Source organism: Choloepus didactylus, chromosome 15 (assembly GCF_015220235.1).
Source record: "Choloepus didactylus isolate mChoDid1 chromosome 15, mChoDid1.pri, whole genome shotgun sequence".
In the NCBI taxonomy this organism is placed as follows: Eukaryota; Metazoa; Chordata; class Mammalia; order Pilosa; family Megalonychidae; genus Choloepus; species Choloepus didactylus.
In genome coordinates, this window is record NC_051321.1 from 60,068,340 (window position 1) to 60,095,252 (window position 26,913).

At 36.9% G+C, this 26,913-nt stretch overlaps 2 protein-coding genes across 9 annotated transcripts in view; both read right to left on the bottom strand.

Annotated features, from left to right (window-relative positions):
* Window positions 1-5,947: 5,947 nt before the first annotated feature.
* LOC119510433 (HIG1 domain family member 1A, mitochondrial) lies at window positions 5,948-6,442 on the bottom strand. Its single transcript, XM_037804737.1, has one exon. It carries the CDS (start codon window positions 6,352-6,354, stop codon window positions 6,073-6,075), a length of 282 nt encoding a protein of 93 aa, XP_037660665.1. The 5' UTR covers window positions 6,355-6,442; the 3' UTR covers window positions 5,948-6,072.
* Window positions 6,443-9,657: 3,215 nt separating this feature from the next.
* The window catches only part of JMJD1C (jumonji domain containing 1C), a 424,199-nt gene continuing 406,943 nt past the window's right edge, over window positions 9,658-26,913 (bottom strand). For 7 of the 8 annotated variants that reach the window (XM_037804075.1, XM_037804078.1, XM_037804079.1 and 4 more), the window contains 6 exons: window positions 26,363-26,493; window positions 25,837-25,959; window positions 19,914-20,053; window positions 18,536-18,712; window positions 10,958-11,089; window positions 9,661-10,625 (listed from right to left, as the gene is read on the bottom strand). In XM_037804075.1, coding sequence (XP_037660003.1) covers window positions 10,536-10,625; window positions 10,958-11,089; window positions 18,536-18,712; window positions 19,914-20,053; window positions 25,837-25,959; window positions 26,363-26,493 — 793 coding nt within the window. In that variant the 3' untranslated portion in view covers window positions 9,661-10,535. Of the gene's footprint in view, window positions 10,626-10,957; window positions 11,090-18,535; window positions 18,713-19,913; window positions 20,054-25,836; window positions 25,960-26,362; window positions 26,494-26,913 lie in introns of all 8 variants that reach the window. The other variant, XM_037804073.1, reaches the window with a different exon arrangement.

A 26,913-nucleotide genomic window follows, 5' to 3' on the forward strand; every position in this document is an offset into this window, starting at 1 on the left:
TTAAGATGATGCTTTTTCCCAGAAAACTGGTGTTCTGGGGCTGGCTATCTTTGATCTTTAGCTTGTCATATGGCAACGCACATGGCAGAGTTTCCTGGTCTTCTCTCCCAGAATCTGTTGATGTCTAGCTTTTGGCTGTTCCCCCTGTGGCTTTCTCTCTCTCCGTCTGAATTTCATTCCATTTCTAAAACACTCCAGTAGTAGATTTAAAATGCAGCCTGAGGTGGGCCACTGCAATAACCTTTAATGAGTCAGGTTAACTGAAATAACCTTATCAAAAGGTCCTGTCTACAATGGGTTCACACTCATAGGAATGGATTAAATAAAAAAAAAAAAAAAAGTTTTTCTGAGGTTCATACATCTTCAAATGACCACAGCTGACAATCTGGCCTAGGAGAGCATCTTTTGATAAGCTGGCATCTAGAAAGAGCACATGCTGTAGCTACAACACCAGCACTGTTCTTCTGAAACCCATTGACTAAAGGGAAGTAATGGGAAACCAGACAATGCTTTATGTTGATGCTGTGTTCCCAAAATGCATGGCGGAAAGAAATGGATTTGAATATACATAATTCATTAATCAGGAAAAAGGAATTCATATTCAGGTTCAAACAAAATTCATTATAGATTAAAATGGGAGGTACCTAAATATTCAGCACAAGTTTCCCTTTATAAAGTCTCCTTGATTTTGAAGTCTTCCCAATTATTTTACACATTTAAGATAATACTTAGCATACCACTGTCTGTAGGAAACTAACTATTCTGTTGTTCTCACACATAAGAAGCATCAGAGCCAACCAAAAGGATAGAGGGAACAAGGTAATGGCCAGAGGAATTACTCCATTAGGGATGTGATCACTGCTACAACTCCCCAGCCTTCTGAAATGTCTACAGATGTCTTTCAGAAGGTATTATGGTCCTTTTACTACACCCTACGCTTACCAGAATTAGGTCACTAGTATCTAATTCAGTGGCTACAAGACGAGAGAATACTCTCATCAGATGGGTTTGCTTTGAAATAAGCCACACTAACTTGAAGCTAAGAAATCCTCCCTAGCTTCAGCTATTCTGAAGGGGTTGTGGTGTGGTTAAAAGGCAGCTCAAATGACAGCAAGAGAAACAGAAGGGCTTTGGGGAGAAAATCACCAAAGATTTTGTACTCTTGGCAGGCTTTAGGGAACCAGCAAGGGCTATGCTAGTTTACACCAGAATCAATACCTTGGCTTTAAATTAATTTCATGTTGAAATTAAATCAGTTGGAACATATGAAAACATTAGGCAAAAAGTACCATTTAATGAGTTGTGTCACACTTGGAAATAGGTATTAAAAAGCAAAAAACAAAACAAACAACAACAAAAAACACTGACCACAATAAAAGGTTCACAAAATCATTTGAAATACTCCTCAGCCCAAGTTTTTTTCTAGACAAGAAGTCATCATGCATACCACTAACTTGTTGCCAGAGCTGTGGGCATTTTATGTGAAAGTGTTAACCACTCACATTCCTAGCTGAAACTTGCCTGGAGTGAAGGGTGGCATAACAGCTTACATGGAGCTAAAAGATGCTGCACATGAGCAAAATCAAGATAAAATCCCATTTGCAAGGTGTTACAATGTGGGAAGACTGCTTTTTTCTTTTAAGCCAAGTGACTGCTTTCAGATGAAAAGGAAAGGCTAACCCCTGAGTATCCTGCAGAGGTCAGTGGAGGTCTACATATTTCCACTAATAGGATTAGGAATATGAATTTTAAGCAACTACCTGTTAATTGCAGTTGGGTATTAAATCTAATACTCTAAATTACAGCAACTTGCCCAAGGTCACACAATAAGTAGAGAACTCATATGCAAACCCATACCTGCTCCTTCCTCCTCTTCCCACACCCAACTACATGAATAGCTATCTATACTGTGAAAAAAAATTATTTGGAACTCTCTGACACATACTCACAATCATGGCTTTTTAAATTCATGTAAGATACCTGTCAATTAAATGTGTCCATAGTAACCAATGCCAGAATTACCTGTATTCCTTTTTTTCACTTGAGCCACACATAGAACAAGTAAGTTGAGGCATTTAATTGTGATTGCCCAATTGAAGAAAAAACAAAGAAAGCTCATAATAATAAAAGAGGGGTGAGCAACATTCCAGGGAAGAACATTTTACCACAGAATAATGAAGTACCTGAAGCCGTGGTGGTGGGACGGCGAGAGCCTGCTGCAACTCGCCACCTTGCCGAACTTAGCGGGGCTTCCTGTAGACCTTGTTTTCCACCTCCTGCTCCTAGGCGGCCCTACGAGCTCCGCCTACGCGCTCAGCCCCTTCCCACATTCCACAGGGTGGACACGCATGGGCCTGCGGCACCCCAAGGACCGGGAGCCGTACTCACGGCGCCGTTTGAGGGCCAGCTGCTTCGGAAAGTGCGCGCACTGATGGGCCCCTTAATTCCCCACAACCGGGTGAATGCGTGCCTTGTGCACAGCGTGGCGGACAGGGCCAACGCCTCGACTGCCAGAATTGTTGCTAGCTTGGACCACGGCAGCCAGCCTGCGCGAGGGGTGGGAGGGCCCGTGCGGCTCAGAGGGGCACCTTGACCGCCAGGGAGAAGGCAACCAGCGGAACCGACAGCTGCAGTGCATTTCAAAACATATTTCATAAACATACTTACCACTTACAGCCAAGTGCACCAGAATCCACTTCTCAATCTTTCAGGGCCTGAGAAGTCTCAGAAAATAAGCAATAGGTACCTCAACACAGATGAAAGCCTAATTTGTGATGGTGTGTCAAAGCTCTGCATATTCTTTTCTGTAGATGAAACTATCCATATGCCTGTCAATTCATGCTAAGCCGGTACTATCTGACAAATTTACAAATGTCACTCATCCATGGTATCAGAAGAGGGAAAAATAAAGTAGCAGCTCAGAACTGTTGAAAACACAAATTATATATAATTTTCAATCTAGAAGATGATGTATGTAACCTGCATGTATGTAACTTGAGAGTGAGCCCAGTGTAACAAAGCTATTAATGTAGGCCAGTAAGTCCAAACCAGTGTGCTCTTCAGTGTGGCCATGATGGGAGTATTTTGATCGAACCCAAGGAATTGGTGACCTCAGGCCTCAAAAAGGAAAACCAAAAGGGTATGAGAAAAAGTGAGAGAAGAAATTGAAGATGGGGACTCCCATTACATGGATGAAATAGTATATGCTTAGAAACTGGTGATATCTGGATCACAAATCATTGGCTCTGAGCTTTAAACTCTAGCTCTTATGACTGGGCTTTTATATACAAAATATAACAAGTGTTATATCTTAAAATGCCGTTACTGAAATCACCCAGTTAATGCTACATTTTGAAGGTTATGTAGATATGAGAAGTTTAGGACTTGAGATCTGATTTCTGTGAAATATGGGGAAGCCACAGCTTTCCATTAAGTACTCCAACTGCATATGTGAGATTCATAAATAGTATATTCAAAGAATATAATAGGGTAACATCTGAGAACCTGTGGTGACTATTCAATCACCTTGCTAGCTATTTTTATGGTAAGAAGGTCCCTTCAAAAAGCAAATATTGCACATCTAAATTATTTTAAGATGTTGTTTTATGACTTGAAATGCCTTAACATATGCATCTAGTGATAAAACTAACTAGTGATAGCTTTTCAAAATCTATTTTAATTTTATGAATACATAATTTGTAACTTTTTTCTTCAGAAATAAACTTTGTATTTGAATTTATGAAGTTATTTTATTCATTTTATACAGATATTCTAAGCAAATTTACTTTTCATATTTTCCCTCCAAAATACCCACCTTCAAGAATGTAAGTGAAAATCTAGCAAATAGAGCATGTTATGATTTTAGAAATTTATACAAATCAATGAGACTCAAGCCAAACTGAGGCTAAAATAAATAATACCAAACTAATATAAAACAAAAACTAAATAAATTGTCATGGTCTAAACTAAGGCAACAAAAAGTAATCGAATACATTGGGCTTTAATGCCTGGGGCTGAGAGACCTCAGCAGTTACAGGTAAGAGTGTAGGCACAGGCCTCCCTCCTATGGATATAATGGAGCTACCAACATATAGGGAAACAGGACTCCTTTATGAAACAGGAACTAGGAAATTTTTATTTATTGGGTCAAGAAGCAGCAAGGAAACTGCCAAAAATGGCCAACTCAAACAGTATGAAAAATGGATCAAAAATGGCCACTGCAAATTGATACCACCTGGGTTTGATTTGCTCCAAAGAAAGAAAAGGTAGCACTGTAAAACGTGTAGGGTTCCTGGCAGCAGTAAAGCCAGCCTGTAAGGATGTTCCCACATCTTAAAACATTGAGGTGTCAACAAAAAAACTTAAAAGCTTACTGTCAAAAAACATTACAAAGCCATACAAGGAAATAAACTGCAAATGGAGCCAAGAGTCAGATGAACATACAAGCTTTTAAAACCCAAGAACTAGAAATAGTGGAACCATATGAAAGCTTTTTAAGAGTTCAAAACAAGCAAAAAGACAGTAAGAAAAAAGACTTGAAAATGAGCCAAATAGTAATTAACCCTAGAAATAGGTACTTGGAATAAAAACTCAATGAATTTATTGGAACAGTAAACAGGATACTGAATTTTCTGAAGACAAGTATAACCAAATCAATGGGATTGCCAAATTTTGAAAACATTAAGTATTTCCATTTTAGAAAACATAATATTAATGTGTAACTGTTAGTCTACTTTTATTTTTATTTATTTTTAATTTTTTTTCCATTTTTATTGGGATTGTTCAGATACAATTATCCAAAGAGCCAAAGTGTACAATCACTTGCCCCTGGTACCCTCATACAGCTGTGCATCCATCACCACACTTAATTTTTGTTCAATTTTTAGAAACTTTTCATTACTCCAGACAAGAAATAAAGTGAAAGATGAAAAAAGAAAAAAAGGAAACTCGAATCCTCCCCATCCCTAACCAACCCCCCTCAATTGTTGACTCGTAGTGTTGGTATAGTACATTTGTTACTGTTTATGAAAAAATGTTGAAATACTACTAACTGTAGTATATAGTTTGCAATAGGTATATATTTCTTCCCTATATGCCCCTCTATTATTAACTTCTAATTGTATTGTCATACATTTGTTCTGGTTCATGGAAGCGATTTCTAGTATTTCTACAGTTGATCATGGACATTGCCCACCAGAGGATTGTTTTTTTTTTTTTTTTTTTTTTTTTTTTGGGTTTACTCACTTTAATAACAATATGTTTACCATGTTATCACCATGGAATGTAAAGTCAGACAAGAGAATTTCACAAGTGCAACAAAGCATTCTATAGTATGTCATGTTTGTGTATAATGCCTGGTCAAGCCAACTTGCTCGTAAATACAAAACACCGGTAATATATTTTGTTTAACATTTTTGAATCTTACAGAACTAAACTAGAATCCATAATTAAGTTATCCTCATGTTTATTTATAAATACGATTCTACAACAAATACTACTTGTAAGCAGCTGTTACCAGGTTTTTAGGTTTAGCTTAAACACATACACACACACACACACACACACACATTTTCAGTTGTAGCAGGCATTACAATGTTATAGTCCATGCACTTTTCTGAGTTCTTTGAGACTAAACCAGCCCTATACACCAAGACACTAGACAAGTTTAGAAGGTGGGCAGAAAAAAATTGATTGGGGTAAATAGCACATAACAACCAGACAATGTGATATTCTGCAGCAACTCGAAGTACTTCAGGGTACTTTTTAGAACTAATTTCATCATGAGACTTTAAGAATGTGGACATTTTACCATTATCAAGAGAATTTGGATGACATGTTTCTTTTGTGCTAACTTGACTTCCCTGAATGACCTAGTTAGTAAACTTGTCACCAATAATTTGGTCACCAGGCAAATCAAGCCCGAAAGAAAGGAAGCCAATATTCAAAATACCATGTTGTTATCTGAACCTACTCAAATGTTTTATTTTCAGCATATATGTGTAACCTTAATTTGAGGTGTTTAAATAAAACAAATACCATCAACACCAAGATAGCACGACAGCACCTCTTCTTCTAAAGTTTAGGTTTTGCCCAGTATTCCCGATACAAGGAATAGCCCATACCAAGAGTCATTGCTCCCACAACAAATCCTTGGGCTGCCACACGCATGTGAATCAGGTGAACGGACATTTTAGTATTTCCCCTGCTCTTCAATTTGTATAATCCATATGCAACAATTGCTGCAAAACCTGCCATCCCAATCGGGACAAATGGTGCCTCTTTAGCTTTTCGGATAAGTTTAGATCCCTGATCTTCATCATATGAAGACAGAGAAACATCTGTATCGGTTGACATGACTGGTTGAAGAATCTTCCACTACCGAAGACACGTCTTGAGCTTCCACTGACGTCTGCCCCCTGCCCAAGCATCTCCAGGATTGAGTTTTATACATTCCCATCTTTTGACCTCCAACTTTCCTTCTGGTGACATATGACTCTGAGCTTCCCCTTTCCACCTCATTCACACACCATTCAGCACTATTAGTTATTCTCACATCTTGCTACCGACACCTCTGTTCATTTCCAAACATTTAAGTTCATCCTAGTTGAACATTCTGCTCATACTAAGCAACCGCTTCCCATTCTTAAGCCTCGTCCTATATCTTGGTACCGTATATTTCATGTCTATGAATTTACAAATTATAATTAGTTCCTATCAGTGAGACCCTGCAATATTTCTCCTTATGTGTCTGGCTTATTTCACTCAGTATACTGCCCTCGAGGTTTTTCTCATCAACAACCAGAGTCCATCCTAAGTAAATAATCGATGGTTCTCTGTATGGTCATGTATTTATGTGTTCACCACCTTCACCACTATCTATATAAGTGCATCTACATTTCTTGGCAGGAGGGAGAGTCAAAGAAGGTAGAGAGGCAAAAGAAAGAGGAAAAAAAAAAATGACAGCTAGGAAGCAGCAAAAGGAAAAATACCTTAAATCAAAGTAAAGAATCAGATAATACCACCAATGTCAAGTGTCTAACATGCCTCCTCTATCTCCCCCTTATCTGCCTTTACCTTGGTGTATCACCTTTGTTACATTAAAGGAAGCATAATACAATGATTCTATTAGTTACAGTCTCTAGTTTATGTTGATTGCATCCCTCCCCCAATGCCTCCCCCATTTTTAACACCTTGCAAGGTTGACATTTGCTTGTTCTCCCTCGTAAAAGAACATATTTGTACATTTTATCACAACTGTTGAATACTCTAGATTTCACCAAATTACAGTCCCAGTCTTTATCTTTCCTCCTTTCTTCTGGTGTCTCACATGCTCCCCATCTTCCTCTCTCAACCGTATTCATAGTTATCTTTGTTCAGTGTACTTCTACATTGTTGTGCTACCATCTCCTAAAATTGTGTTCCAAACCACGCACTCCTGTCTTCTATCACCCTGTAGTGCTCCATTTAGTATTTCCTGTAGGGCGGGTGTCTTGTTCAAAAAGTCTCTCATTGTCTGTTTGTCAGAAAATATTTTGAGCTCTCCCTCATATTTGAAGGACAGCTTTGCTGGATATAGGATTCTTGGTTGGCAGTTTTCTCTTTCAGTATCTTAAATTTATCACACCACTTCCTTCTTGCCTCCATGGTTTCTGCTGAGAGATCCACACATAGTCTTATTAAGCTCCCTTTGTATGTAATGGATCGCTTTTCTCTTGCTGCTTTCAGGATTCTCTCTGTCTTTGACATTTGATAATCTGATTATTAAGTGTCTTGGCGTAGGCCTATTCAGATCTCTTCTGTTTGGAGTATGCTGCGCTTCTTGGATCTGTAATGTTATGTCTTTCATAAGAGATGGGAAATTTTCATTAATTATTTCCTCTATTACTGCTTCTGCCCCTTTTCCCTTCTCTTCTCCTTCTGGGACACCAATGATATGTACATTACTATACTTTGTTTCATCCTTCAGTTCCCAGAGACGTTGTTCGTATTTTTTCATTCTTTTCTCCATCTGCTCCTTTGCATGTAGGCTTTCAGGTGTTTCGTTCTCCAGTTCCTAAGCGTTTTCTTCTGCTTCTTGGGATCTGCTGTTGTATGTTTCCATTGTGTCTTTCATCTCTTGTGTTGTGCCTTTCATTTCCATAGATTCTACTAGTTGTTTTTTTGAACTTCTGATTTCTGCCTTATATATGCTGTGTTTTCTTTATAGCCTCTATCTCTTTTGCAATATCTGCTCTAAACTTTTTGAATTGATTTAGCATTGCTTGTTTAAATTCCTGTATCTCAGTTGAAGCGTACGTTTGTTTCTTTGACTGGGCCATAACTTTGTTTTTCTTAGAGTAGGTTGTAATTTTCTGTTGTCTAGGCATGGTTTCCTTGGTTATCCAAATCAGGTTTTCCCAGACCAGAATAGGCTCAGGTCCCAGAGGGAAGAAATATTCAGTATCTGGTTTCCCTGCGGGTGTGTCTTAGAAAATTGCTCCACCCTGTGATGCCTCAGGTCACTGTGCTTTTCTGCCCAGCAGGTGATGCCTGTTAGCCTATAATTCTTGACTAGTGTGAGGAGGTACGGCCGTGTTCCCCCAGGCTCTGGGGACTGGTTCTGAATGGAAAGGGCCCCACCCCTTTCCTCTTAGAGAAGATAGACCCCCTAGGGGGAGGTCATTAGCATTTCAATGGTCTCTCTCTCTCTCTGCTTGTGCTGTCTCCACCCTTCTCCGAGTCACAGCCCTGGAAACTGAAAATGACTGGGGCTTTCTCCACTGAGCCGCAAAAGAAACAGATAGTCCACTTCAGACCTAGTCCAAGGCGCCCCTCCGGCTCTCCAAGGTCAGTCGTCACCCAAAGCCTCTGTTTTTTGGGGATGCGTACCTGTAGTGAGCAGTTCACACTCGCTACTTAAAACCCCAGTTGGAGCTCAGCTGAGCTATATTCACTTGCTGGGAGAAAGCTTCTCTCTGTCACCACAAGGCTTTGCAGCTCGGGCTATGGGGGAGGGGGTCTTGCAACTTGGATCTGCAGGTTTTACTTACAGATTTTATGCTGTGATCTTGGGCATTCCTCCCAATTCAGGTTGGTGTATGATGAGTGGACGGTCTCATTTGTCCCCCCGAAGTTATTCTAGTTGTTTCTGGTTTTTGGTAGTTGTCCCAGGGGGACTACTTAGCTTCCACTCCTCTCTATGCCGCCATCTTGCCCCTCCCTAGTCTACTAATTTTTAATTTCCAAATTATCAAAATCAAGGCCAGATATTTCTGCAGTAAGAATCTAATGCTTTTCTTATTATGTAGAATACCACAAGTCATAAAAAAAAGTATTATCCTGGGTTATAAAAATGCTGTATTTTATTCAATCTGAATTTTTATCAATTTTTTTCCCATTTCATGTTGGTCCTAGGCCCTTTTCAGAAGCCTCAGATTTTTCAAGCAAATGATTCTAGATGTAAAAATTTACCTTCAATGACTACTTGTTTTGATTAATAATTGCTTGTTTGATTAATCTGTTTACAAGTTATTTTTGCAAGAAAATCTCTCAGGTATCTATTTAGATTACAGCTTCAGGGCACAGAACAGCAGAAATTATTTCAAGTCAAAATATAAAATAAGTCAGTAATACAAAAAAAAAAAAAAAAAAGATAATGACGGCTGTGCTTTGATGAAGAAACCCCCAGTAGTATGCATGTTCAAAAGAGGGAGAACTCTGGAAAAGCCAACTTTTGATAAAGTCTTTTTAATGTAAAATGTAAAACCCCTTCAACTTTGATGTACAAAGCTATATGTAACACTTGCACTTTAACAAATAAAAGCAAGCCAATGTTTTAAAAAAATACATCATTAAATGTATATATGTATATATTTACATAGCATATTAAGTTTAATATTTAGCTTTAAAAGTTCACATAAATTTTACCAAAATGAAACAATTTTAAATAAATTACACCTTTTGAAAATGTTTAATTGTACAGTGAATAGCTTCAACAAAATATTGAAGTGTCTGTATTTAGTATCTACTTTATATACTTTGTATTTTACAGATTTTACAATTATTTGGCAGTAATTTTCTGATTATGACATGACTGCTGTGCGATTCAGCAATTTCCCAAATGCAGGCAATAGCTGGTGTTTGTGTCCTATTCTCACAGTAACTGTCTCAATGTAGTGAAAAATATCAGTTATTTTAGCAAACTGTACAAGATTGCATTTACACTTGATCAACAATATAGCATAGAATTTTGCATTTTTTCCAAAAATAAATACATCATTTAAATCTGGCATTTTCACAAACTTCATATACACTATAATACAAAAACAGCTTTGAAGCACTGCTTTTTAAATTTAGCTTGTTTTAATAACTAACATTGAATCACAGAGCTGTGATATATGCTATACTGCTGCAGTGTCAGTAACAAGTAATTACTGCGAAGAGAATTTCTTGGCACTGATGGTTTTATGAAGCTTAAGTCAGTGTGCATACATGTCATCGTTCAAGGGTAAGTGAATCCCAGTTCAAAGGCCTAAAAACATTGAACTGGACCACACTTAATTTTCTTCCATATCCTCTATTTCATCCTCATGTATCTTCAAAGCTCTCACCATTTCCTTTACCGCATGATACAAGATATTTTTAACCTGAAAGAGATGTTGGTATTGCTTATCACTTCAGCTGGAGAAAAATTAACAAATGAAAATTGCATGGATTAACAGAGATAAAATACAAGTTAATGGGGGCCAAGGAGAGAAAATTCAAGAAAAATTGTCAAAGTTTCTAAAAGTTGTTAAACCAAAAGTTAAAATAATGGCCACTAAAAGCCCTATGATTATATGGAGGTTGATGTTAATCTTTGGCTATCACCCTAATGTGACCAACAAGGCAATGGTCATCTAAACTTTTATGCATGTATCACATTTCTGAATATAAAAAACCTGCAGAATATGATCTAGGTAGAAAATTCATCTCTTACCTGTAATTTATCATCATAATTGATCTCTTCCTTCAAAAGTCTCAGCTCCTGTGTTAAATGAAATGACTGCACAAGATGTTCTGGGGACACAAAATCTTCAGTTACCTGAATACAGCTGTGAAAATTCTGCACCTATCCCCAGAAAACAAATAATGAAATGTAAATTTTAGAAGTGGGGAGCAAAGAAAAGCAAAGTTGTCTAAAAACAATAAATGGAAGGACCAGTTCCCCCAGAGAAGATATTTCTTTAAAATATAACTGGATTTCAAAGCAGACCACTGCACTTACTAGAAAGTTACATCACTGAAAAGCTTAATGTAAAGCGATTTTATAAATGGAATACTTTTAAATGATGAAAAGAAACTCTCCCTTCAGGAAACCTTTGAGGAGGCTGATAACCCGATCTTAAATGATCAATTTTGTCACAGATTTTTTTTTCAAATGTGCTACTCAAATAAATACACTAACTGGAAAGCATCTCTTTTACCAATGCAATCAATCTGAATATATTTGGTTCTTGTTCCTTTGGCTTTCAGTATTCTGGTCAAGTCACTGTTAACCTTTACACTAAAAGACAGATTCAAAGAAATAAGGCACTGGGATAAAAACTCTAGCTCAACCCAGACCTAGTTTAAGACCTACTACAATTTTAGAACTATCCTAGGATTTTCGTTAGTTGAGTCTTTCTTTTGTGACTTGCTTTCCAAATTAACCAATTAAATACATCTTTCAATCTTATGCGGCGCCAGCACAACTGTTTTTCAACAATTTTCTCCTGCCTAAAGGGTTTTTACAAGGAGCCAGCTAACAGTTTTATCTTATTTGTTCAGCATGTACAAACTAATTCCACACTTCACTATTTATAATACAATGCTTTCAGCATTAATAATGCTTAGTACGATGACATCTGATCTGATCTAAATTTTTGTGATGTTTCTAGGTTGTCTTTTCATGATATCAAAAGATGCCATGAAATTCCTGGGAAAGGAAAAATAACTGAAAAATTTACCATTTAAACTTACTCTAATTTCTTAAAGTTTGCAAAATAAATTCAGTTGGGTGGAGTGAGATGAGGGAGACAGTAATTGAGAATGGCGAGTGTGGAAAAATCTAACTGATGATCAGGTAATGGAATTCAAAATGGGGCTGAATTTCTCTTTGGGGCATAATGACCACCTGAAAAGCTGCTGAAGTCTATGGAGTTCCTTAACTCAGCATTGTGCCTCTATAGACAATTCTATATATAAAGAAAACATTCTCTTTGGTTCCTCTGGAGGATGAATATAGTGGATGTTTCACATTTTCAGCATTTATGTATAGTGTGTCACTGAACCTTCATAATATGTCTGTAGAACAGATGCTCTATTTCATGGAGCAGGAAACTATGGTTGAGAGGTTCAGTGACTGTCCCAATATAAAATGGCAGGTAAATGGCAAGCCAACAGGAACATAGTTCCTGTAATGTTTTTTTCCAGTAGATACTACATTAACTCGCTCATACCAACATACAAAGTGTACCGGTTTGTATATATTATGTCCCCCAGAAAAAGCCATATTCTTTAATGCAACCTTGTGGCGGCAGACTGATTAATCTTTTTGATTAGGGTGTGACCTCTTGATTGGATGTTTCCATGGAAATTTGACCCCGCCCATTCAGAGTAGGTCTTGATTGGTTTAGTGGAGTCCTTTAAAGGGAGCCTGCACAGAGAGCAGAGAGATGACAACACCCTAGGATAGGCTAAGCTGAAACCCAAATGCTTAGCTAAGAAATGCTGGCCCAGACTTTGCTCTGGAGAAGGTAAGAGGACAAAATGCCCCAAGGGGAGCTGAGAGAGACATTTTGGAGATGGCCATTGAAAGCAGATACTCAGAGATGTTTGGAGATGCTATGCTAAGGACACACAGAAGCTGAGAGAGGAGCTGAAACACAACCTGGGACAGATGCCATGTACCTTCCCAGCTAATAGAGGTTTTCTGGACACCATCAGCCATTCTTCAGTAAAGGTACATTACTGTTGATGCCTTGTTTGGATCCTTTTATAGCCTTAGGACTGCAACCTTGTAACCAAATAAACCCCCTTTATAAAAGTCAATCAGCTTCTGGTATTTTGTGTAACGGCAACAGTAGCAAAGTGGAACACAGTCTCCCAAGTGCTTTCTCTCTACATCTTTCATTCATCTGAACGTGCCACAGGGAGTCTTAAGTCCTTTGAAAATTCTAGCACGTAACATTTGATGTGTCTAGCATGCCCCCAAATAACTTTTAGAACTTTTTTAGTGCTTACAAAATGCTACTATGTATAATCCCAATCTGTGTAGACCTGATATATTTTGCTTAAACATTGTACTTTCTTGATATACTGCCTTATTCATACTTGCCTTAAAGGATCAAGGTAAGTTATAAACAGGTAACGTCAAGAAAAAGTAACGCTTGTGATCTTTGCAGGGAGGGTATTATCTTGAACATTGAAGATTTTGTGATAATTTTTTTTCAATATTATTATAAGGATCACTCTAAACTTCAGAACATTACAGCTGAGACAAAGTAAATCCTGGAGGTCAGGGTCAGTGCTCTGCCTAGGAATGTGCAGGGTTTTCACAAACTCAGTCATGTTTGCCAACAAAAGATTTTTTATTTGCAGTTCTAGAGTAGTTCTTAAAGACTATGAAGAGGGCTTGCGGCTATAATACTAACCCTCATCTTTCTAAGATATACTTCTGAACTCCCCTTTAAGTCAGAGTCTATGTTCCTCCAGTTTGGCTTCTGGAAATGCTCACTGTTGACAGAATGCTGCTTCTTCCCTAGTACTGCTGGCCTGTCATGCACTATCAGCTAGGTGGAACAGTTTTTTGAAAGGTGCTGTTCCAGTTGCTAATGCTGCGGTTTTGCAAAATACCAGAAATGGATTGGCTTTTATAAAGGGGTTTTAGTTGGCTACAAATTTAAAGTTCTGCAGCCATAAAAGTGTCCAAACCAAGGCATAAACATGAGTATACCTTCACTGGAGAAAGGCCATTGGCATCTGGAAACCCTCTGTTAGCTTGGAAGGCATGTGACTGGCATCTGCTTGCTCCCAGGTTGCATTTTTCAAAATGGCGTTCTCCAAAATATCTCTAGGCTTAGCTTCTCATGGCAAACTCTGGGTCAGTGTCTCCAAAGCATTAGCAAAAGTCTGCTTTCAACAGCCATCTCCAAAATGTCTCTCTAAGCTCTAGCAGTGAGCTCCTTCTGTCTGAGCTCTTATAGGGCTGCAGTAAACTAATCAAGATCCATGCTGAATGGATGAGCCACACCTCCATGGAAATAATCTAATCAAAGGTAATAAAACCCCCAGTTGGGTGGGTCACATCTCCATGGAAACAACCTAATCCAAAGATTCCAACTTAATCAACACTAATATGTCTGCCCCCAGAAGATTGCACTAAAGAACATGGCATTTTGGGGGACATAATACATCTCAATGGGCACAGGTGCTTTGAGTTTGCAAGAACTTCCTCTCTGCGTGGTTCTCAAAGTGTGGTTCCCAGATGGTAGCATCAGCATCTCCGGGGAACTCTGTTAGAAATATAAATTTTCATACCCCTCCCCAGACCTACTCAAGGATAAACTCTTGAGTTTCAACAATCCGTGTTTTAACAAACCTTCCAGGAAATTCTGATGCATGTTAAAGTGTAAGAACCACTGACTGAGAGTTTGGAATATTTTAAAGGCCATCTGAAGTCTATTGGTAGTACTGAAGTCATCAATAAACAGTTTTTACAACCTCTAAGAGCTAAACAGACCACAAATAATAACGTATCTCAAATCTAAGACTGTGAAGTCACCAGTTTTTTTGAAATCTCTCTCAAAACCATATTACCACCAGTGTGACTCAAGAACAGCAAACACTCTCAACAGAATACAAAGAACACTGTGTCATATCATGCAACTTAAGAGAGGAAAGGTAGAAATCCCTGTTTCTTTAACTGGCAATTTCTATGCCAAAATATGCAGCACAGAAGTGAAGGCTTTGTCTTTGATCACTCAGCAATTTAGTGGCAGAGCTCCGAATAGAATGTGCCAGTCCAGGTCATGCATGCTGCCCCAGGATATTTATGTACAACATCTTTAATCACAGATGAAATTTGCTTTCTACAAACTAAGCAACTTTTCACGTATCTCAAAAGAAAATAATTATGCAAATATGGGTATAGCCATAACTGGCAGTCAGAGACCAACGTTAAGTGAAGTTTCTTAAGTTGGCAGAGAAAACACATTTAGAAAAAAGTCAAAATTTACATGTATTTGTACAAAGAGCACAAAATACATAAATTATGGAAAATCCTAATTTTGTTTGCATCTACACTTGTGCAAAAATGTCATAAATGAGAACATATTTTCAGGCCTTCTGGAAAACAGCGTAACAAGTATTTATGTTAAGTGCATTATTCTAAGCATGAGGACAGAACAATGAAAACAAAGAAATCCCTCACCTCATAAAGCTTACATTCTAGTGGAGACTGAAACACCAAAAAAAGTATTGTAAATAAGTAAATTACAAAGCATATTAAAAGGTGATGACAGCAATGGAGGAAAATAGAGCAAAGAAAAGGACAGGGAGTTTGGGGAACCCAATTTGCATTTTTCAACTAGGTTGGTTAGGGAAGACACTCAGGTGACATTTGAGCAAAGCCTTATAGAATGTCAAGATGCAAGTCTTACAAGAAATATGGGAGGAAAAAGAATCCAGGCAAAAGATTAGCAAGTTCAAAGACCCTGGGGTTGGAGCATGCTTGGCATAAACAGCGAAGTGGGCAGCATGGACAGTAAAGAAGAGAATGAATACTGGGAGATGATGGCGGAAGGCCATGAGGATGGGTAGTGGTATGTGAGCACCTGAAGGGTGCAGATTGTTTAGATAAATGAATTTGCTTAGCTCTAATTTTACAGGATCACTCTGCTTCTATTTTGAGAAAAGACTGTTCTTCCTCTACCCCCAAAAGTAGAAGAAAACTTGATGGATGAAATCTACATATAGTGGTTGCCTCTGGAGGAGAGGAATTGGAGGCAAAGGTGAGAAAGAGACTAAATTTTCTACTGTGTACTCTTTCATATGTTTTGAGTTTTTTAATTATATGAATGTGCTATATTTTCAAAAGAAAAAGTCATTCTGAAAAATCGTTTCAACAATCAGTACTGGAACAACTAACTGGATGTCCACATGCAAAAAATTAACTGAGATCTATAATTTGCATTATTTTTAAAAATTAATTGAAAATGGATCATAGACCTAAACGTAAAACAAAAACACCAAAGCTTCTATAAGAAAATAGAGGAAAAAAATCTTGGTGATCTTGGGTTAGGCAAATTATTTCATAGCTACAACAATAAAAGTTGATCCGTAAAAGAAAAAACCTGATCAACTACACTTCATCCAAATTAAAAAACTTTTCCTCTTTGAAAGATGCCATTAAAAGAATGGAAAGATAAGCCACAGATTAAGAGAATATATTTGCAAAACACATATCAAATAAATGACTGATAACTAGACTAGACAAGGAATACTCAAAAACCCAGTTAAAAAATAGACAAAATATTTGAACACATTTCACCAAAGCAGATACACAGATAGTAAATAAGCAGTTGAAAAGATGCTCAACATTTAGTCATTAAGAAAATGCAAATTCAAACCAGAATGAGATACCACTACACACCTATTAGAATGGCTTAAAAACAAAACAAAACTGACAATACCAAGTGCTACCTAGGAAGCAGAGAAATTGGAACTCTGATACATTGCTTTGGGGAATGGAAATGGTACAGCCACTTTGGAAAACAGATTGGCAGTTTCTTATAAAGTTAATCATACAATTAAATTGCAACTCAGCAATCTCACTACTCGGTTTTTACTGAAGTCAAATGAAAACCTCCATTTATCCAAAAACCTGTATGCAAATGTTTATAGTGGCTTTATTTATAATTGAAAAATCCAAATGTTTTTCAATTAGTGATGGATAAACAGACTATGGTACATTCATACAACAGATAACTACTAGCAATAAAAAGGAACCAATGACCAACACACGCAACATTGATGAATCTCAAATGCAATTAAGTCAAACGAAAAAAGCCAGATGCAAGAGATTACATGCTGGATGATTCCATTGATTTGATATTCTCATAAAGGCAGAAAGACAGGGACGGAAAACAAGTAAGTGGTTCAGAGACTTTGGGTGGGAGGAGATACCAACTACAAAGAAGCATTAAGGAATATTATGGAGTGATAGATATCTTCTATATTGTGATTGTGTTTTTACATTACTTATGCATTTGTTAAAACTAAAGAGAATTGTGTAATAAGAAGGGTGTATTTTACTGTACACATTTATACCTCAATTTTAAAAAATGATAAATTGCACTGTCTGGTTTAACTTTAAGAAAATCTGATATTAGAGAAGTTGAATATGTGAATAAGGGTGTAACTGAAAGTGTATTATACTGCCAAACAATTACTCACATTTACAAAAAGATTTCCTATTAAAACATGAATCATAAATGATACATCTCTGAAAAATGGTCATGTTATGGCTAATACTGCAATTTAACATAAACATGTCTTTTTATGTAGGAAGTTACTGCAGAGAAAAAGGTACATTCATTATTGTGATGTTTATATTTTATTATTATAAATGCCATTTGAGATCTAAGCATGAAAATCTGACTCTGAACATGACATTCTAAAAACTAAGCAACTATTATTACTTAAGGATTATTTGTGTCTAAGAGTCTCACAAGCGCCAAACAGGAAGTGATTACATATACAGTTGTACATAATGTGGGAAAATTCCTTGGCAAAAGTATACATATCAGAGATCTCAATTATTGGGTTTTGGAAAGGTGGGGAACCAATTCTGCAGCACTAGCCTTTTGGGGTCTTGGGTTTCGCATGCACAGTTTTTCACTACAGGGCTAAATTGAGTTGATTATCCCATTCTACTTATGAGAATCTACTGTGTGCTTTTAGTCTTATCTTACATACCTACCGTTTCTGTTCTTCCAGGTGTCACATACTCAAGACACAGAAACAAAGATTAGGTGTTTAACTTTTTCAGTTTTCTTTTCTTCGTTTCTTTAAAGTTTTGTGGATCCATAGCTATAAAAATTACTTGTTATCTTTTCTTGGACAGGGCTATTGCTATTTCAGCATGCCACAAAAGAGACGGGAGGTACACCTAAAACCTGAATGGCCTACTAAATAATTCAGTTTTGGTATCCTTTCCTCTACCACCACTGCTGAAATTGATTTTATAGAAGGACTTCCACCAGAAGTCTTAAAAATTAAATTAGATTTCAATTCACTAAATCTGAGACAGTATAAAAACGGAAACCTGGTTCATGTTAAACAACTTAAGCTCTCAAAGTACATTATGTTAAGTATCTTTAAGCATTGGAAAGCCATTTTAGTGATTTCTTAATGAACAAAGCCTGGTACAGGTCATTCTCATGTCTTCTTCATTTACCATCTGTAGTCAGAACAATTCTTTCATCACAACTGGTTCTTCAGTAACATTATGTGTTAGAGATAACTTTTTATATACCTGATGAAGTGCTCCTGCTGGTAAGATAATGGCATCGCCAAGGAACTGAATAAGAGTGCAGGTTCTGACTCCATATTCTTCAAGCAGTCTTTGGCGGAGCTTTTTGTTCACATACCAACTTTGGTCACGTATTGGATCATGTTCTGGTAGAACTTCAAGTCCTTGTTCTTTTGAAATCTAAAAAGTATAGTTTAAAATAAAAATATACATCTCAAGTTCAGTAAGGGAAATGAAATGGTAAGTTTTAATTTTCTTTACAATAACAGTCTTTTGCTCTCAGAATCTTAAGGAAAAATGACTTGTGCTATTTGAGTTAAAGACACTAACATTCTACAATAACTTGAAAAGGCAAAGGATCTTAAAATATGGAACAATGATATGCTGTAAATAAAGTGAAATCATACTCCCTTTTCATCTCCTCTCCCCACCATGAAATTTCTAGCTGGTTCCTTTCTTACAATTGTGTCAAGAGTACAGGTGAGGAAAAGCTTGGTTTAGTTGCTTTTTCCTGAAGACCAAAACCATTTTCATATGTATGTGTTTCATAAAAATTTCTTGATCCTGCTCTTCTTTTTTTTTTTTTTTGAGGGAGGTACAAAGATAGATCCTGAAAAACTGAACCATTTACCGATCAGTAAAATAATCTTCTGTTTGGCATAAATGACAGTATTTTAAATTAAAATACTGATAGGTATTGTGGGATATGATACTAAGGTACAGGGCCATAGCTCCTGCATTTCACAGAGATCACAGAAACAAACCTCAAATCCTTTCTGAAAGATGAAGTCTCGAGAAAGCAGCAGTGATGATCCCTTAAAAAATTCCCATAACGTTAGATTTGAGGGAAGGGTTTGAACCAATTATTTTAGTGCGATGTGTCATATTCTTTCAGAGTTTCTAACAACTAAATTAAAGATATCATTACTCAAAATTTCATCTACTCAAGTAAGTAGAGAAGAACGATCAGATGTGAGTGGAATCATTCCTCCTAGGACAACACTCGAAAGTATCAGTCAGATTCAAAGGAAATAAAAGATCCTACCTTCTTTAGATGATTCTATAAAGCATCATTATTTATATCCTGAAAGCTCCATCACTACTCTTCACCACCCAAGAGTAACTAACATCTGGATCAACGAAAGATTACACCTTTCCTATAAGAGGATGGGCAACTGAAAGGACATCTTTCAAAACGCTCAATGCTTTTTCAGAAGAGCAAGAGAGAAGCTTCTGATTTTTAACAGATAGTCAAAAATATTCTTCCCTCCCTTGAAATAAAAGGGACTTGGTCTTATATTGCTGAATGTCAATGAAGTTGCATTAAAAATTATTAAGTCCTTGTTTAAGGAGAAGACATATAATTTGTAACAAGTTGAACCTTTTGAAGAAATTCCTTTATCTTGTCAATGTCTTTCCCAGCATAAATATGCCACAGAGCACCAGGTATTTCACTTGAATCTTTCAATCTTTTTCTTAAAATGTCATCCAAATCCTCTTCCTCAAATTTCTTGAGTATTCCTGAAATAGAGAAGAGTATTTTCAGATTGGTCACTGAAGACAAACTGCAAGTTAAATCTCCTGAAATTGATTTATCAGAGCAGTAGAGTGCCTGACTGGATTGAACTCTTGGGAGGAATCAAATCCAGTATATTTAAAACTGTTAGAACTGTAAGAGCACAAAGAGAACATTGACACTGAACTTGGTACAGTAATTTTCCTAGTTCACTTGTTCTCGGCAAGCTAAGGAGCAGGGGATACAAAAAAAATTAAGGGCTTCTACTCAAATTTAATGAACTTTTTCCCTGTCCCAAAGGGGTGGTCAATAACTTGCATTCACACAGCATTTCATAATTTTTAAGGACATTCAGGACGATTATTTATCAGCTGAGTCTTAAAACTATTTGGTAAGATAGTCAGGGATGATAACATTTACTTTATACCTGAGCAAACAGGTTCAGTGAGGTGAAGGAACTTGCTCATTATCATGACCAATAAATGGCAGAGCAAAATATCCTCTGACTCTAACTGCTAGGGGTATCCTGTATATTATTTTGGATAATCCCTAAACAAATGCAAATGCTTCACAAAGTCTGGTGAATTGCTCTTATCCTCAAAAAAGCTGTTGATGTGAGGAAATGTCAGACCATTATTCTACAATGTTGACAAACTAAAAAATCCTACATGTATATGTAAGTACAGAAAGAATTTTGGAAGTATATGTATCTAAATGTTTATTGGCTATCTCTCAGTGTGGGACTACAGGAAAGTCATCTTTCCCTTATATGAATTTCTGATTTCACTACAGTGAACATTTTAAAGAAACATTCTTTTAAGAGGAAAAGAAATCTATTGCCTATAACAAAAGTTACATCAGATGCTCCCTAATTTGTGAGAGTAGTCCTTTATTTTTAAATTGAAACTTTATTTTTAAATTTAAACTTGGCTGCAAGGATCTCTCTATTTAAACATTTACTAAGTGCTTACTATGTGGTAGATAAAATCCTAGGATGTTGGGAGTTAGAGTTAAGAAAGACCAGTCATTAAAAGTACAAATATAAAAAATGTTTTTATATGTGGGAGAACAAATGAATGATGGTCTTGGGGAAAAAGTATAATCAAGGCAAACTGGAAACTGTGGTTAACAGTAACATTGTAATCTGCTTTCAATGAGTGTAACAAAGGCAATATACCATAGATGTGTATGAGGGGGGATATAAGGGAGGGAAATGGGATTCTTGGTAGTGGTGTTGCTGTCTGACCTCATTATTGTATTGTATGGTATGGTATGGTATTTTATTTTCTTATTATCTTTTTTATTAATCTTAAAATTTTCTTTTTCCTTTTCGTAGTAATAAATATGTTCAAGTGCTGATTGTGGTGATAAATGCCCAACTATATGATGATACTGTGAACAAATGATTGTACACTGTGGATGATTGTATGGTATGTGAATACATCTCTACAAAACTGTAGGAAAAAATATAAAGAGGGATAAAAGTGCTGGAGAAAACATGGAGAGAGGGATGTACCTATTTATAGTTGGTAGGGAAGTAGAGCGGTGTAGTCTCTCTGGAGCACAATGTGGTGGTTCCACAAGAAGCTAAGTATGTGGGTGCTATAAGGTCCTGCAACCTCATTAAGGGGTATATACTTGGAAGATCTAAGAGCAGGAACATGAATGCACATTTGCACACTGGTGTTTAGGGAAGCAGTATTCATGATTTGCAATGGGTGGGGTGGGGGTGGCCTAAGGGTACATGATGCACAGAATGGTGAACTGTGGTGTATGCATACAAAAGAATACTGAGGAGTGGTGAAGCTGTGAGACAAGCAATGAGGTGATTGGATCCTGCAGACAGCATTTTGAGTGAAGTACGCCAGAGATGAAAAGCAAATATTATAATGCCTCACCAATATGGACTAACTACAATTTGTAAACTCTGAGAATTGAATCTTAGAACACAGCTTACTAGGGGAATGTTTATTGTAATGGTCCCTAGATTATAAGCTCTTATAGCAGTCACATCTATTCCTGAATTGTAATGGCTATCTCCAAATTCTGAGATGCTGATCCCTTTGTGTATAACCTGGTCAGTCTCTGGAACTTTGGGTATCTGTGTGACACCTGAAACTCAGAGCTAGAGCTCGGCAGATATGAATGTCAGTATTAGCGCAAACAGCAACTGTTAAAAAAGCTAAAAAAGAGTCCAGACTTCAAATAGAGATTTGAATGATGCAGATCTGGCTGGGCAAATCAGGCCAAAGCGTAAAGGACAATATTGACTGTGTTTTAAAACTTCAACTTCTGTGTGAGACCAAGGGAAGAGATGTTTTTCTGGTACACGATATAAATCTGCCACAGCACACTGAATAATTTAACCTGTACAGTCAGTTTATTCAAACACCATAATTACATGGAACTTGCAACAGAAAGTGTGATCTGGAGGTTCGTGTGAAATAGTGATACATCCCAAAGTAATCTGGGCAGAGAATAAAAATATACATGCAGGGCCCCCCTGAGGAGCGGAAGAAAAATGCAGAAATGTTTGACGTCCCCATCTGGGTTATTACTGATAGTCTCACAAACATTGAGGACCGACAATTTCGTATGCCGAGTCCTTGATCTTGGGGCTTGCCCTTATGAAGCCATCACTGCAAAGGAGAGGCTAAACTTGCTTATAATTGTGCCTAAGAGTCTCCCCCTGAGTGCCTCTTTGTTGTTCAGATGTGGCCCTCTCTCTCTAGTTAAGACAACTCAGCAAGTGAACTTACTGCCCTCTCCTCTAAGTGGGAGCTGACTCCCAGGAGTGTAAATCTCCCTGGCAATGCAGGATATGATTCCTGGGGATGAGTCTGGACCTGGCATCAGGGGATTGGGAAAATCTTTTTGACCAAAAGAGGGAAACAAAATGAAACAAAATAAAGTTTCAGTGGCTGAGAGATTTCAAATGGAGATGAGAGGTCACTCTGGAGGGCATTCTTAGGCATTATATAGATATCCCTTTTTAGGTTTTAGTGTATTGGAATAGCTAGAAAGAAATATCTGGAACTGCCGAACTGCAACCCAGTAGAGCCTTGATTCCTGACTGTATAACTATGTGACTGTGAAAACCTTTTGGCTCACACTCCCTGTATCCAGTGTATGGATGGATGAGTAGAAAAATGGGGATAAAAACTAAATGAAAAATAGGGTGGGATGGAATGATTTGGGAGTTCTTTTTCACTTTTATCTTTTATTCTTCTTCTTTTTGGTGTTTGAAGGAAAATGTTCAAAAATTGATTGGGATGATGAATGCACAAATATATGATGGTGCTGTGAACAGTTGACTGTACACCATAGATGACTGTATGGCATGTGAATATACCTCAACAAAACTGAATTAGAAAACCAAACCAAACAAAAAGCAAATGAATAACGAGGGATGGGGGGATGGGATGTTTTAGGTGTTCTTTTTTACTTTAATTTTTATTCTTATTCTTTTTTGTGTGTTATAATGAAAAAGTTCAAAAATTGACTGTGGTGATGAATGTACAACTATATAATGGTACTGTGAACAACTGATTGTACACTGTGGATGACTGAATGGTTTGTGAAAATATCTCAATAAAATTGAATTAAAAAAAAAAAAAAAAAGACAGACCCAGTCATGCCTCATGGATTTAAGCAGTCTTAATAAAAGCAGACAAATAAATAAGAATATCAGTGTGGTAAGGAAAATCATATGAGTACAAAGGGTGTACAGAGCATAGCTTCAGTTTGAAATGTTATCTTGTAACAAAGTTTTTCCCAAGAAAACTAAGGATGATGTACAAGTTTTATCATAAAAAGCCATCCTATAATAAGATTATATCCTTTATATTCATATGGTTTAAAATTTCTCTTTAAAGATGGCAGCTGATGGTTTCTTAATATGCTTTCTTGACAAAACAAAGTTGAAAGCCCAATCTCTCTTCAAATTGAAGGAAAAGGAAGAAGGATGGCTGTCTCCTAGGGAAAGGAATTACTGGCTGGAATAGAGTTTATTCTCTTTAGAGAAGATTTCTAGGGGGAGATGACAATCTGAGATACAATTTGAAGGGAGACAAGGAGGCAGGAGAGCCACTGTAGGTAAAGGAGAAAGCATGTGCATTAAGTAGGTCAGTATTTCTCACTGTGTTTTAAGCATTAATGTAACTGTACAACATTACTGTCTTTGTGACCACCTATAATAAGGTGGTAAATTTTAGATAAAGGAAGAAAACAAAACAAAACAAAAATTTTAATGATAAAATTCTCCTCAAAAGTCCAAATATTATGCTAGGAACAGGAGGTGGGGAAAAGGGGAGAGAGGTGGTAGAGGGATGTGTGGGAACAAAGATGAAACAATAATGTTCGAAACATTCAAGAAAATGAAATAATAGTAGGAGAGAAAAGCAGGTGTAAGTACTATATTGTAAAGTTAAATGCTATAGGGGACAATGTTAACAAAGTACAATGGGGTATAAGGGAAGAGATAATTAACTGCAGAATCATAGGTTTGAACCAAAAGTCATAAATTTCTGTGGCAGACGTGGGACTACAATCGAAGTATGCCTGATTTTAAAATCCTTGGGGAGAAAAGTTTCTATTCATTGTAGTCAACAGTGAAGGGAGGAGCCAGTCAGTTAAGGGAGCTGAATAAACAATGTAAAAATGAGGTTTTATAGTTTTGGGAACATTTAGGTTGTTTTCTATAGAAGTACTTGTCAAATACACACACGATTAGAGTGACTAAATAATGCATCTCCATGTCTCCAGCACCAAGCCAATAAGCCATGGCTACATTCTCGACTCCAGAGAACTGGTGTTGTAAGTGGAAGCAGAAGTTATATATGGAATTTCACAGGAAGGGCATGTAAAGTAGAAAAGGTAAAGAACAAAGCCTCTAACTCTATAAGGAAAAGAATCATTTAAAGGAAGAAGAAGTGAAAAAGACAGAAAAGATGGTGCATTTCACAAGGTGATAAAACTATGGGAGTGGTGGCACAGAAGCCAAGGCTGACATGTGAAGAGGGATGATCAATAGTGCTATTTATTACAAAAGGGACAAGTAATAAAAGGACCAGAAATAAATCAATCAATTACTCAGTTGTGAGAGTCAGGGAGAGCCATAGTAATAGCAATTTCAGTGGAGCTGCAGGTAAAGATGCCAGCCTTGTAGTGAGTTGAAATGTGAAAGAAAAGTGACAGAGACAGTCAAGAATTTTTTATGAAGTCAGGAGAGACAGGATGATGGAAAGGAAGATGAAGTTTGAAGGAGGTTTCTTTTCAGAAAGAAAGAAGAGTCTAGGGCCTGCTCCTGTTCTGAAGAGGAGAAGCCAGTGAGGAAAATAAAGACCTGTATCTGTTGTCTATGTCTCTACAGAGAAGGGAATAAATGATGGGGCAAGGTTACAACCTAGGTATCAGAAAGGTTATTTCTTCTTGGGAGAAAAGCCTCTTCTTCCTCTGTTACTGAAGGAAAAAAAGAAAGCCTGACCTAGTTTCTATTCTTCAATGAAGTGTTTACAAGTGAGCATTAAGTTAATTTTCATAAAAACAGTACTGACTGGAAAGGAGCAAATAAACAAAAAGATACATTTTTAAAATTAAGCTTTCTTTTACATCAAAAAGAGAAGGGAAAATTAATCTTCAACTAATGAATATTAGAATAAAACTATATTCATTGCAATTATTTTTGGGGTCCTTACTAACTCAGAGGCTGACATTCTGGTTCATTCTAGCATGTGTGTGGTTATTCAACTGTTAACCCAAACACCACTATTCCTTAAAGTTTCTTTACCTGCTTTTGAGGGAACGCCATTTCCTTTTGCTATGCCAACATAGACTAGAATATTTACTACATCAGAAGCTTCAATATGGAGATTCGTTGTGCCTATATCATGATCTTTAGCAGCAGCTACACCTGTGTAAAAAAACCCAAAATTATACTTGATTAAACATAGAATTAATAATGTAATCAGATATTCCCCCAAATCAGGCCTATGAAGAAAATTACTTAACTGTAATTTCAGTTTTTGTTTCCTTGTTACAAAAACCTCTCCCTAAAGGTCACATTCTAGAAAACATCCTACGAGAATCAAATTAATAGAGAATTAAAGTATTTTTTGAGGAATTAAAAGGTACTTAACTATATATTGGCAGCTAATTCCTAATATACTGCTTGATATAGAAAAAGCTTTAATGGTTTATTAAAAAGAATTGATTTTGTAGAACCTAAAAGTCATTGGACAGTTTCCCTTTGGACAGAAGTTCCTACTAAAATCCCGTAAAATTCCAAGTTAGGAGAAATGTGAATAGACACTTACCATATGCACTGCACAACCTAGGTCCTAGATCAGGACGTACAAAAAATTCTGGCAAATGAGAGGCCAGATTGAATTTTCCTTCTGGATTACAATATTCTGGCAATGGCAGGCTTTTTAAAAGATCTTCATATCTGAAGGAAAACAACATTGCCTTCTTTTGAATAAACATTTGCATTTTTAAACTGCTTTCAAATATATAATTTTCAGCTTCTTCACAACACAAGAAAATCTTTCCTTAAGTCTTTTAGACAGGGAACAGTAACACTTTTTTGACTTTACACATAGGCAAGCACAGAACAGAAGTGATACCAGCTAAAATTGCAATCCTATATCCTGAACCACCACAAATTAAAAGCACCAAGAGAAGGGAGATCCAAAACAGGGCTCCAATGTACCCTTTGACATTCTATCCTGTACTGCCCTAACACAGACTTCTGTCTGCTGAAGCTACTGAGATTGTTATTAGTTTTATTTATTTATTAATTTTAAATTGAGGAAGTAAACTCCTAAAGATCATATTTATAGTTACTTATCCTACCTCTGGGGATAAT

Bases quoted from the DNA above. Each gene is read 5' to 3' on its own strand.
- LOC119510433 (XM_037804737.1), bottom strand. From the start codon at position 6,354: ATGTCAACCGATACAGATGTTTCTCTGTCTTCATATGATGAAGATCAG.